The 12319-nt window shown below is 42.5% G+C and overlaps 1 protein-coding gene across 4 annotated transcripts in view; it reads left to right on the forward strand.

The window, feature by feature from the left end:
* The window catches only part of Cep68 (centrosomal protein 68), a 28776-nt gene that overhangs the window by 13645 nt on the left and 2812 nt on the right, over positions 1-12319 (forward strand). For all 4 annotated transcript variants that reach the window (XM_026387155.2, XM_026387154.2, XM_026387157.2 and 1 more), the window contains 3 exons: positions 1773-1895; positions 6138-6234; positions 11604-11775. In XM_026387155.2, coding sequence (XP_026242940.2) covers positions 1773-1895; positions 6138-6234; positions 11604-11761 — 378 coding nt within the window. In that variant the 3' untranslated portion in view covers positions 11762-11775. The remainder of the gene's footprint in view (positions 1-1772; positions 1896-6137; positions 6235-11603; positions 11776-12319) is intronic.

Genomic DNA, 12319 nt, shown 5'->3' on the forward strand with positions numbered 1-12319 from the left:
CAGGGCGGGGACGGAGGGTTTCTTGTCTTCCCCAGTCCACAAACTTCACAGTAAAACTTGCTGACAATGACTGGTACTTTTCACGTTCCCAGCACTGTGCTGCACCTTATTTAGTTCTTACAATTCCTAAGGCTGGGGTTGTGGCTCAGCGGTAGAGCGCTCGCCTAGCACGTGCAAGGCACTGGGTTCAATCCTCACTACCACATAAAAATAAATAAATTAAATAAAGGTATTGTGTCTAACCACAACTAAAAAAAAAAAAAAAATTTTTTTATTTTTTATTTTTTATTTTTGAAAAAATTCTTGGGCTGAGGCTATAGCTCAGTGGTAAAGCGCTTGCCTCGCATGGGGGAGGCACTGAGTTCTATCCTCAGAACCACATAAAAATAAATAATGATACTGTGTGTTCATCTACAACTAAAAAATATACATAAAAAATATTTTTTAAAAAAATCTTACCCCATAAGTACTATTATCATTTTGCTGTTTGGAGAAGAAGGCAGAGTGTGTGGGACCAATGCCAGGAATCAGACCCAGGTGGACCCTGCAGATCCTGATTCCAAACCACTAGTCCTGGCTGCTTTTCCTCTCAGGTATCCTGCACAAAGGGTTCCTGTGCAGGTGCCCTTAGGAAACACTGGGCTTTACAAAGGTAGCAGCTCTCTCAACTGCAGGACTTTTCAGCGCTTCCTCTACCACAGTGGTGTACTCCACAAAGTAAGAGGTGTTAGATGTCCCATGTCCTAGACTTCTTGGCCACTGAACCTTTTATTGGCTGCCTGTTAGAATCTGAAGATATGGGGCTGGAGATGGAGCTCAGTTGGTAGAGTACTTGCCTTGCATGCTCAAGGCCCTGGGTTCAATCCCCAGTACCACACACACACACACAAAAAAAAAAAAATCTGAAGATGTGATCAATACTGGGTGGAATAGATTGCTAATGGTCAGGCAGATCTGGACTGTAAATCATGGCACTGCTGCCTCTGGGATTTTGGCTTGAGTTTGCTTCTTTGTGAAATGTGGAGCCCTGCCTCTTTGGTATATTGTGTGGATTAAATTAAATAATTCACATCAGGACTTTGTGCAGTTACCGACACCCGGGAAAGGTTCAGGAACGTGCCTTTCCCCACTCTCTGGGCATCCCTCTGCCCTCCTTCCCCACCAGGTGGCAGAAGGATGCTTGCCTGCAGCGTGGCCCTTGGCCTGTGAGCCCATGCTACCCACATGTCCTAGCACATGTGGGGTTTTAACCTGCCTGAAGTCACGTGTGTTATTTTCTTTGTCCTGGGTAGCAGATAGGACTAAGGTTATTGGACATGTTATCTTTTGTGGTAAAAGATGGAGATAGCATGAGGTAAAAGTTGTTTTCAGCAATGGGTTCACGTTGGTCAGGATTTGTTCCCTTAGAAACGGTTTGATGGTAATGGTGCTATCCCAAGAATTGGTTTCCAGGACAGAACTGCTCCTCTCGGCTGTCCAATCCATTGCCTTTACAGTTCACTCCCATTGCAGGGGCTGGGTTTTCTTAGTCTCTCATTTGGTGTCACATCTGACTAAAGGGAGATAGAATCAAGAGGGGCTTCTCATTGCTCTGGCAGAGGAAGGTCTGGCGTCATGGGAAGGGAACAGGCAGGGGAAGGATAGAGAGGAGCCTGAAGGAAAGCTCTGAGAGGTGCACACCATTCCCAGAGCCATCCTGATATTTTTAGCCTTTTGATTACAAATAGGAGTTCAGTCACTAATACCATGTGTTCATTTATTTGTCTCTGCAGACGTTTTGCTGTCAGCTGGAAGAGCTGATCCGCTGGCTGTATGATGTCTCAGATGTCATTAACCTTGGGTCTCCACCCAGGTCTAGTCTTACAGGTCTCAAGTCTTCTCTGCAGCTTTACCGGGTAATGTGTGGTCCTGGCTTCTGGCCTTTTACTTTCGAAGAGTGATTGCAAAAGCACTTAATCACAAAATAAAATCTCAAATAACTGATGCCTAATATGTTGTAGGTCAATTATAGCTGAAACTAATCAGAGGGGCTTTTCAAATTGTAAGTGTAAAACTTTGTAAAATGAACTGGACTGTAATCCCAGCAGCTCCGGAGGCTGAGGCAGGAGGATCTGCTGCCTTAGCAGCAGCGAGGGACTAAGCAATTCACATTCTCTAAATGAAATTCAAAAAAGGGCTGGGGATGTGGCTCAGTAGTCAAATGTCCCTGAGATCAATCCCCAGTACAAAAAAAAAAAAAGAAAAAAAAAAAAACTTTTTAAAATAAATGAATTGATTCCCAGGCCAAATAGAATTAAGAAAATATACACTGTAAATACTTCAGGGTGTTCTGCATTATAATTTTCCAAATATCTCAGGGTTTATAATTATTGGCCTGCACTATTACAGAGCCACCAGTCACAGATGACTGTTGAAATTAAGATTTTTCACTTGCATTAGCTGCATTCCCAGTGCTAGTGGCTACCACTCCAAACAGTACAGATACAGAACATTCCATCTCAGAAGTTCTGATGGGCTTTGTTATTTTTTAAGTATCTGAGCTGAAATTTTCCTGACTTCAGAATGTCAACAGGGCATTCAGATGAAGCAGATTTAAACAAAAATCTGACATCAGTTTGCTTCTGTGTGTCTTTGGGCTTGGGTTTGGCTTTTTTGGGGGGAGGTTACCTCCTTTTCATTAAGATTCCATTCTTTTAAAAATACCTCTTTGTGAGATCCAGTTAACTTGATCCTAGGGTAAGCATATTGAATGAGATTAAGCATATTAAAATTATGTAATTTTTATCCTGAAGCCAGGGAGAAAAGACTTTACTGCTAATCAGGCTCCACTAAAACTCAGGGGGAAGGTTGGTGAGGGAAAAGCAGGTTTTATTCTAAACCAGTTTTGAGTAGGATAAAGGAGATGAGGGTAGAGAAGTCCTTTCTGTCTCAAAGACCATTTGGGGGGCTGGGATTGTGGCTCAGTGGTATTGTGCTCGTCCAGCATGCATGAGGCACTGGGTTCGATCCTCACCAGCACGTAAATGTAAAATAAAGATATTGTGTCCACCTAAAACTAAAAAATAAATATTAAAAAAAAAAAGACCATCTTGGAGAATGAAAATCTTTTGTGAGAGGGGAAAGGGATACAGTAGGACAAAGGTCAGGGATTTCAGGATTTCCCCCTCTTCTAAACAACCTGGCCTTTCTTATCTGAGTCACTGTTACCCTCTTATCACATCAAAGGGAACCTCTACCTCCTGGGGCCAGAATCTCCATCTTATTTAGACAAACCTATTACCTTTTTAACTGAGAGAGGGAGAGGGATCATAGAGGGCTTTCTTTAGAAAGAGAGGTTAAAGACAGAGAAATAGATTCATTTAAGGTAGAGAGTAAGAAGTACTCCAAGAACAAAAAAAAATTTGTGGAAATACTTTGGTTAAAATAAATAACTAAATAAGCAAGCCTCCCAGAATGTTCTATTAAGCAGCTAACACATTTAACCTCTGGTTGGCCAAGCCTTTGTAATTTCTTCCTGAGGGGCAGAGACAGCATTTGTGGTCTGAGTCTGATGACAATCTAGAAGGGGTCTTCTCTAAATCTGTACAACCTTAAAACCTGACATTAACTTCGACAGAAGAGGGCGTGATTTACAAGTTCCTCAGGCTGCACCACACTGACTCAGAGCCTGGCCGGAACCACACCCAGGCTGAAGGGAGGACCTTTGTTTTCTATCTCTGAGCCAACCAAAATCTGGCAGGCAGGCCAGCTGCTCCACCCTCAGGAATGTTATTTACTGCACTGTGGAGAGAGGTAGCCTGAGTTCCAGAAAGAGCTGGAAGAAGGCTGAGTCTCAGGGTCCTCTGTAAGCCGACTCCATGACCCCACGTTGCATATATCTGTAGAGAAGAGGAAATGCCCTGTTAGACCTCAATGGTCTTTGTAGCCTGTCATTAACAGGTACATATAGGCTAACCCCATTTCCTTCATTTTATCCCTCATGCCATTCTCTGCACCTCACTTCCAGCAACTATCTTGCTTTGTGAGTTCAGTTGAGATCTGAGCTAGGAGTTACTCCTGCAAGTCAGTGAGGCCTAAGCCTGTGTCACACAACTGTCACAAAGTGAGATTGCACTGAACCCCTTCCCCACACAGAATACTGCATGGCTCACGTATATGTATGAGTTAACCTTGGCTCCTGCTTAAATCAAGACTTAGTATAAAAGGGGCAAGATGGTGCTCACCTATAATTTTAGCTACTCTGAGGCTGAGGCCTAGAAAAGTTGGAGGCCAAACCAACATGGTGGCACATGCCTATAATCCAAATGTAATGCTAAGGCAGGAGGATCATAAGTTTGAGGCCAGCCTGGGCAACTTAGCAAGACTCTGCCTCAAAACAAAAAATAAAAAGGGCTGGGGATGTAGTTAGGTGATAAAACACCCCTGCTTAAATCCCAGTATTAAAAAAAAAAAATTCCAACTATTATAAGCAAGTGTGCATGCTCACATATTTAATTTACTTACTTTTAAGGTGTTAGCTGTGGGTATGGCTTTTTTGAGGGGGAGCGCCCCGTTGGGGATTGAATCCAGGGATGCTTTCTCACTGAGCTACGTCCCCATCCCTTTTATTTTATTTTTACAATTATAATTACCATAGAATTTTGTGTGATTTGACAAATAAGCCCATTGAGTTCTTGAGGCAGAAAGAGGACAGTGGTATACACAGTCATTAGTATGTTCTTGAGTAAAGCCAAGAATATTTCCCCTAGTACTTCACAGATTCTCCATGTTAAGAGAATAAATCTGAACACTTGCCAAGTTCATTAAAAGAGTCTGGGATCCCAGACCCTGTATGTGTTTCTGGGCTTGCAGGTCACATTTCTTCAGTATGTCACAGAAACAATTTTTGTTGACATTTGGGTTTGTATGAAGTGGCCCAGCCCTTTTATTTTTTTTGAGACACGGTCTTGCCAAGTTGCCCAGGCTGACCTCAAACTTGCAATCCTCCTGCCTCAACCTCCTAAATCACTGGAATTGCAAACACTAGCCATCACACCCAGTTCTGTGTTCACATATTTTAACTGAAGCCTTTTCCATACTCTGCCTATCTTAACTCAGTGGGGTTAAGGCAGCATCTCAACTACATAAGAGTACCAAGGAATAAAATAAGTGTAGATATCAGGGTAGAGGAAGACTGAAACCAGGAAAAAGGTAAATCCAAGAGTGAAATTATGGCTCAAAAAGTTAAGCACCAGGGGCTGGGATTGTGGCTCAGCTGTAGAGCGCTCGCCTAGCACGTGTGAGGCTCTGGGTTCAATCCTCAGCACCACATAAAAATAAATAAAGATATTGTGTCCAACTATAACTAAAAAAGAAATATTAAAAAAAAAAAGTTAAGCACCAAGCTGAGCATGGAGGCTCATGCTTGTAATCCCAGCAATTTCGGAGGCTGAGGCAGAGAATCACAAGTTCAGGACAGCCCCAACAACCTAGTGAGACTCTGTCTTAAAAAATAAAAAGGGCTGGGGATGTGGCTCAGTGGTTAAGAGCTCCTGGACTTAATCTGTAGTACCTAAGGGAAAAAAAAAAGAAAAACAACTAAGCACTGAATTATGCCCCATGGATTAAATGTGGCCATAGTTTTGACCTAATGTTTCTTAGCAACTAAAAAAAGATTAATAAAACAATTGACTACAAAGTTTGGTAGCTATGAGGGCAAAACAGATGGGCCTCTTGGGAAACTTGCCACTTCCCTGGTCGAGGCAGTAACCCTAAGGTGGAGGCCGAAGCTGCCAGAGGTCACTAGCCACATTGCTTATTCTTACTTATCAGGTCCAGTAGAAAAGAGTTTATTTTGGGAAACCCATACTGTTGTGAGTTTATGAGAACCCCATAAAATAGGGCACAACAATAAATCTGTTCATGAGCCAGCCTCAGTCAGGGAAAACTCTTGTCAAACTAAACAGAAGGAAAAAAAAAAATTAGGCTCAAGGAAGATGAACTTAAACTAGTACACTCTTTACTTGAGGAATTCTGCAGACCAAGTGGTATCTTCCATGTTAGAGGACTCAAGCCACTTTGCATGGTGTTCATTTAAGTTCTATAAAACAATAGTAATGAAGTTTTGTTTTCCCTTTTCTTTCCCTATATGTCTTAAGCAATTTAAGAATGATATAGATGAACATCAGTTCCTGACAGACAGTGTCTTACAGAAGGGGGAGATTCTTCTTCAGTGCCTATTAGAGAACACACCAGGTGAGATGCTTGAGAGATTATTGTTTAACCTATTTTTTTTTTAATTTTTGATTGACACACAGTTGTACCTATTTATCGGATACAGTGTGACATTTCAGTACATGTGTACAATGTGGAATGACCAGATCAGGATTGGTATATTGGTTATCTCATTTATCATTTCTTAGTGTTGGGAACATTTAAAATCCTCTGTACAAGCTATTTTGAAATAAACAGTTAATTATTGTCAACCATTGTTATCTTTCTGTCCTGTAGAACACTTCTGAAGTGGGGCTGGGGATATATAGCCTAGTGGCACAGTGAAGCTCTAGGTTTAATTCTTGGCACTGCAAAACCTGAGAAATTATTTCTCCTATCCAGCCGCACTCCAGAACCATTAATCATTCTATGATTAGAGATACCTCCCTTTCTGTAAGATCTGCCTTTTAACTTCTACATAATGAGAACATGCAGAATCAGGTTTTTGTTGTTTGGTTGTTTTTGTTTTCTTTGTGTTTGTGGAGCTGAGGATCCAATCCAGGGTGTCATAAACTCTGGGAAAGCCCTCTAAAACTGAGCCACAACCCCAGCCCCCAGAATTTGTCTGCATCTGACTTATTTCACTTAATATTCTATCCATGAATATGAAATGACATACTTTTGTTCTTTTTTATGCTTTCAATATTCCACTCTGTAAATGTACTTTCCTTACCCATTCATCCACCAGTGGACACCTAGGTTGATTCCATATCTTGGGTATTATGAATGTGTTGAATGTGAACATGTGAGTGCAGGTGTCTCTGACCTGCTGATTTCCTTTCCTTTAGATGTGTATACACAGTAGTAGGGCTGTTGAATTACATAGCAGTTCTGTTTCTAGTTTTTTGAGAACTTCCATACTATTTTCCATAGTGGCTCTGCTGATTTACATTTCCTACCCAGCATTATCTGAGTGTTCCCCCTTTTCCAAATATTCACATTTAATTTTTTTGTCTTTTTGATAGTGGTCATTTAACTACAGTGAAATTTTATTTTATGGTGGTTATGATTTGTATCTCCCTCATGATTAATAATACTGAGCATTTTTTTTATATATTTCTTGCCATTTGTGTATCTTTTTTAAAATGTCAACACTCAGTCTGTTGTTATTATTTGAATTCCTTTTATACTTGAGAGTTAATCCCTTGTCAGATGACTAGTTTACAAATACCTTCTCCATTCTGTAGGTCTCTTCATTCTGTTTTTTCCTTCACTGTGCAGAAAATTTTCAGTCAATGTAATCCTGTTTGTCAGTTTTGCTTTTATTGCCTAGGCTTTTGGGGTCATATCCAAAAATTGTTTGCCCAGACCAATGTCCTGAAGCCTTTCCTCATGTTTTATTCTAGCAGTCTCATAGTGTTAGTAGTTTCATAGTATTCTTGCTGCCTTTGTCAAAAATTGACTGTAGATCTATGTGTAGATTTCTTGAGATCCCAATTCTGTTCCATTGGGTCTATGAGTATGTTTTTGTGCTTGAGGGGTTTTTTTGTTTTGTTTTGTTTTAATGATTTTTTTTTTTTCTATTTTGTTTGCAGTCTTAAGGATTGAACCCAGGGTCTCACACATGCTAGGCAAACATTCTACCACTGATCTATATCCTCAGTCATTTCATTTTAATTTGGCAGGGCTCAAAGTTGGCCAGGCTGGCTTCAAATTTGAAATCCACCTGCCTCAGCATCCAGAATAGCTGGGACTGTAGGCATGTACATCTGTGCCCAGTTTATGTGCTTGAGCTTTTAATTTAGCTAGAGCTTAATCCCTCTCAGCAGCAGGCCTGGTGAGAATACAATGTTGCAGGAACCACCCCCACCTGCCTTAAGAATCACATGGGGACTTCTGCCAGGTCTTTTTGTCATCATTGCCCTGCAAACCCAGGTTGAGGCAGTTGTCATTAAAAGTAAATCTGTCAGAAATCCAGCTTAAGCTTGCAAGAATGGCGCTCATTTGCTTATATAGTTTCTTGGTAGTGTTCTGGGTGGGAATCGTGATTGTATTCTAACAATCCGTAATTGTGGCTGGAGTATTCAGTGGGTAACATTCAGGGGTTCCTCACTTTACTCAGCTTAGGTTGAACTCTAGTTTTTCTGCCTTATTTTCTACTTTAGGGAAGGAATTGTTCCAGAAATCCTTGACCAAAAGGACTTGAGAATAATCTATTCTCATGGATTAGACTGAATGAAGAATTAAACTGATGAAAGGGAATGGGGTTGCAGTGGCATGCAAACCAAGCTCAAACCCATTTTGCAGGATGAGTTCCCAACTGGTGTTGTGAGAATCAGAGACTAAAGAGGACTCCTAGCTGGGAGTGATGGTACACTCCTGCGATTCAGGAGGATCACAAGTCCAGAGCCAGCCTCAGCAACTTACAAGACCCTGTCTCAAAAAGGGATGAGGATGTAGTTCAGTGGTAAAGCACCCCTGGGTTCAATCCCCAGTGCCAAAAAAGAAGAGAAGGTCTGAGTGTACCAGGTGCCTACAGTTTTACACACATCTTTGTCCTTATAGGGGAAGAGGTGTGATATGGAGGTTAAAATCTTGAACTGAGGGAACTCCCCAAAGTAGTCCCTAATTTCCTGTAAGACTATGTACAAACAATTGCTTTAAGATCTCATCTATTTTTTGCTTGAGCTTTGGAGTGAGATGAGATTTATACTGGAATCCAAGAGTACGCAAAGCCGAGCAAGACCTCAGGAGCTTGAGAAGGCACTTTTTTTTTTAAGGCACTTTTAACAGAGTAGTGGGTGTAGACTAGGGAGGTAGTATAGACCTAGGCTCTCAACCCCAGCACAGTTGCTCTATGTTATAGAGGGTTTTCCCTATGCAATTGCAGGATGTTTCACAGCATCCCTGACCCCACTAAATACCAGTAAGCCCTTCTACTCCCACAGTGTGACAACTGGCAGCACTTGCAGATACTCAGTGGTACCCTGGGAAGTACCTGTGAATCAGCAGAGGGGTTCTGATGGACAGTGACCCCTAAAGGGTTTACAGTAGGAAAATGATTATCTCTTGTGAGTTATGCGAACCCTTTGCAATTCTCTGCCCCTTTAAAGCCTTTGGCTCTTCCCTGGTTCCCTTAGACTAGGATCTTTAGGTTTTATATTGGGGCACAAACTCGGCATGCCAAGCTCCTTTGCTGCTGTAACTACACCAGCATTTTACTGAACACTTAGCATGGGCTGAAACAGTTGGCATCTTTTTTTCCCCCCATTTAATCACAGCTCTGTGAGATAGATGCTATTATTACCTTACAGAATTGTGAATTTGCCTCAGGCAGCCCCATGTGCTGACTCTATACTGCTGTCAGTGTCTGGAGGTGTGAGGCCTGAGCAGGGAAAGCTCAAATGCAGGAGCCTCTTTTCAGAGGCCACATGTGAAAGTAGGCCTCTGTAAAGTGACTGACCTTCACTTTAAAAAGTTTTCCAGTAGTTTTCAGTAGCTAGCCTGTAATAAGAACACCCCACTTGACGCTGCTCTCAGAAGGGATCCTGGGGTAGTACTGGCCAGAAGAGGAGGCTTTCAGTTAGAATCTATGGTTCATGGATATGTATCCAGGCTCTTTCAGATTGGTACAATGCCCCTCCCTGTCCTCTGCCTGGAATAATCAGAACTCTTGGCTGTTTTGTGAAAATCACAAGTTCCTCTTGACACTTCACACTTTTCTTCTTCCAGGAGCACCTTATCAGAGTGAGCAGAGGCCAGCACATGCCCACTCCCGCCCAGCCTCACAGCCCGCTTTCTTACTTGACTCCAAGTATAGCCCAAGGGATTTTCCCTTAAAGAGTTGCCCATCTCAGCCTCCTGCCAAAGGCCTCCACATTTTTACCCAGTTACTTGTACAGATTGACAGTTCTGTCTTGCATCTCAACCCTTATAACTGGTCAAATGACTAGAACCTGTTAATGTTAAGCTGTACAAGGCCCCTGTTTGTATTTAGTTAAAACACAAAAGTTAGAGGTGGGTGTGTTGGCACATGCCTTGTGATCCCAGTGTCCCAGGAGGCTGAGGAAGGAGGATCACAAGTTCAAGACCAGCATGACTCTATCTCAAAATACAAAATAAAAGGGTGGGGATGCAGCTCAGTAGTAGAGTACCCCGGGATTCTATCCCCAATACTGCCAAAAAAAAAAAAAAAAATCCTACTGGGAAATTATTCTGTACTTCATTTCCCTTTCTAGCTTCTCTTTTCCTTGGCCCCTACAGTCAAAGATTAAAGTATAATCAAAAAGTTCCCCTGAATTCCACTGACAACACACAGGAAGGCTGAGCAAAGTCTAAAGGTGGAGGGGAAACACCCAGCTCAGCCACCTTTATGACCAAGCTTTACTGCACATCTCCGCCACGCCAGCTCTCTAGAGTTGTCAGAACAGCTCACTGCCCTGATGACATGGCACTCTGCGGCTTCCCCAGGGGCTGATCTCAACATAGCCAACCTATATTCCTCCTTCTGCCCATCCAGTCAGCAATGTCTGAAGGCATGCAGCTTCCCCTTTCCCTTCCTCTGCTGGCAGATGTTGTAGCTGTGGCAGGAAACCAGAAAGCATGTTAACACAGCTGATAAAGGCACCGGAAGCTAAGGCAGCCTTTGTGCTTAAATTTTTTTTTTATCTTTTGAAGGAAAAAGTCTGCTGTGCGTGAAATACTCTGGCTATATATAAAGCCCATCATAGCACCGCTGTAGGAATGAAGCCCAGCCTAATGATTTTGTCCTAGCCTGCTCTCAGATCATTTTCTTTTTAAGTCTGTTCACTTAGGACCCACAGAAGGACTCATAAGCATCCCCTAATACATTACCAAATCACTCATATATGAAATGTCCTCAAGCCAACAGAAGTTGATAGGAGCTGGTAGCATCAGCATTTTTATCTTGGCATGTTTTTATATATGTGCCCGATCTCATCTCTGAAGTTAAATTATACTATCTAACAGAAAGCCATGTCTGTGTGCCCTATTGTCAATTATGTAATTCCAGAGTACAGCTGGCGAACTACTAGCTTTAACTGAGAGCTAATAATGTAGCCAGGTGTTGTGGTACACACCTGTAATCTCAGCTACACGGGAGGCTGAGGCAGGAGGATTCCAAATTCCAGGTCAGACTAGGCAACTTAGCAAGACCCTGTCTCAAAATAATAAAAAGGGTTGAGGAAGTACTCAGAGGTAGAGTGCCCCTCAGTTAATTATCCAATACTGCAACGACAAAACAACACAACAAACATTAACAGACCCTCATTAAAAATTAACAGTGCCACAGAAGTCCTGGGAACATCACTGTTTTAAAAAATAAAATGGGTGGGCATTCTGAAACTACTGCTACAGCAGAATGCTGTATCTTTGTATAACTTCATTGTTAGTTTTAAAGGATGTCCTTGGGAGGATCGCGAAGCAGTCTGGTGAGCTGGAGAGCCATGCAGATCGCCTTTATGACTCTATCCTGGCCTCTGTGGACATGCTGGCTGGCTGCACCCTTATCCCTGACAGTAAGCCAGTAAGCAAAGGAGCGCCCATGTGAAGGGGTTTAACCCGGTAAGTAGAGGAGCCCAAGAAGAAAGTCTGCCCTGCAGCCCTGGTGCTGATTAGGGATTAGAGCTGCTGAAATAGTACTGGAGGAAGGCTGCCTGTGGTGCTGAAATAGGGGTCACTAACACAGCCTGAAAGGAGGGTGTGAGTTTTCCTGTAGCAACGAAAGCCCATTTTGGTGTCTTCCTTACCTGGTTTCACTCCTGCTGCCTGCTGAGAACAAAAGTGCTCTGTGCACCCATCTTTATTGCATTACCTTCCCCAGTCCTAGCCCCCAGCAGCAAAATTGTCCATACTTAGTTTGTTTCTGCACATGAACGCCTCTCCTTTATGGGGCTATGGTCAGGTTACCTCTGCCCTCAGGTTCTTCTCACCAGCTTATTTGATGCTCCATCTTTAAGCATTGCTGACAGCACTAAGTGCCCATGGAAACCTAGAATTACTGCTACTTCTCCCAATGTCCCAACCCCCTTCCCACAAAGGGTTTCTGCAAATTTCCCACACTGCTCCTTCCAAAAAGGGCTGGGGGACAGAATAAAATACATCTTGG

This window comes from Urocitellus parryii, chromosome 12 (genome assembly GCF_045843805.1).
Source record: "Urocitellus parryii isolate mUroPar1 chromosome 12, mUroPar1.hap1, whole genome shotgun sequence".
In the NCBI taxonomy this organism is placed as follows: Eukaryota; Metazoa; Chordata; class Mammalia; order Rodentia; family Sciuridae; genus Urocitellus; species Urocitellus parryii.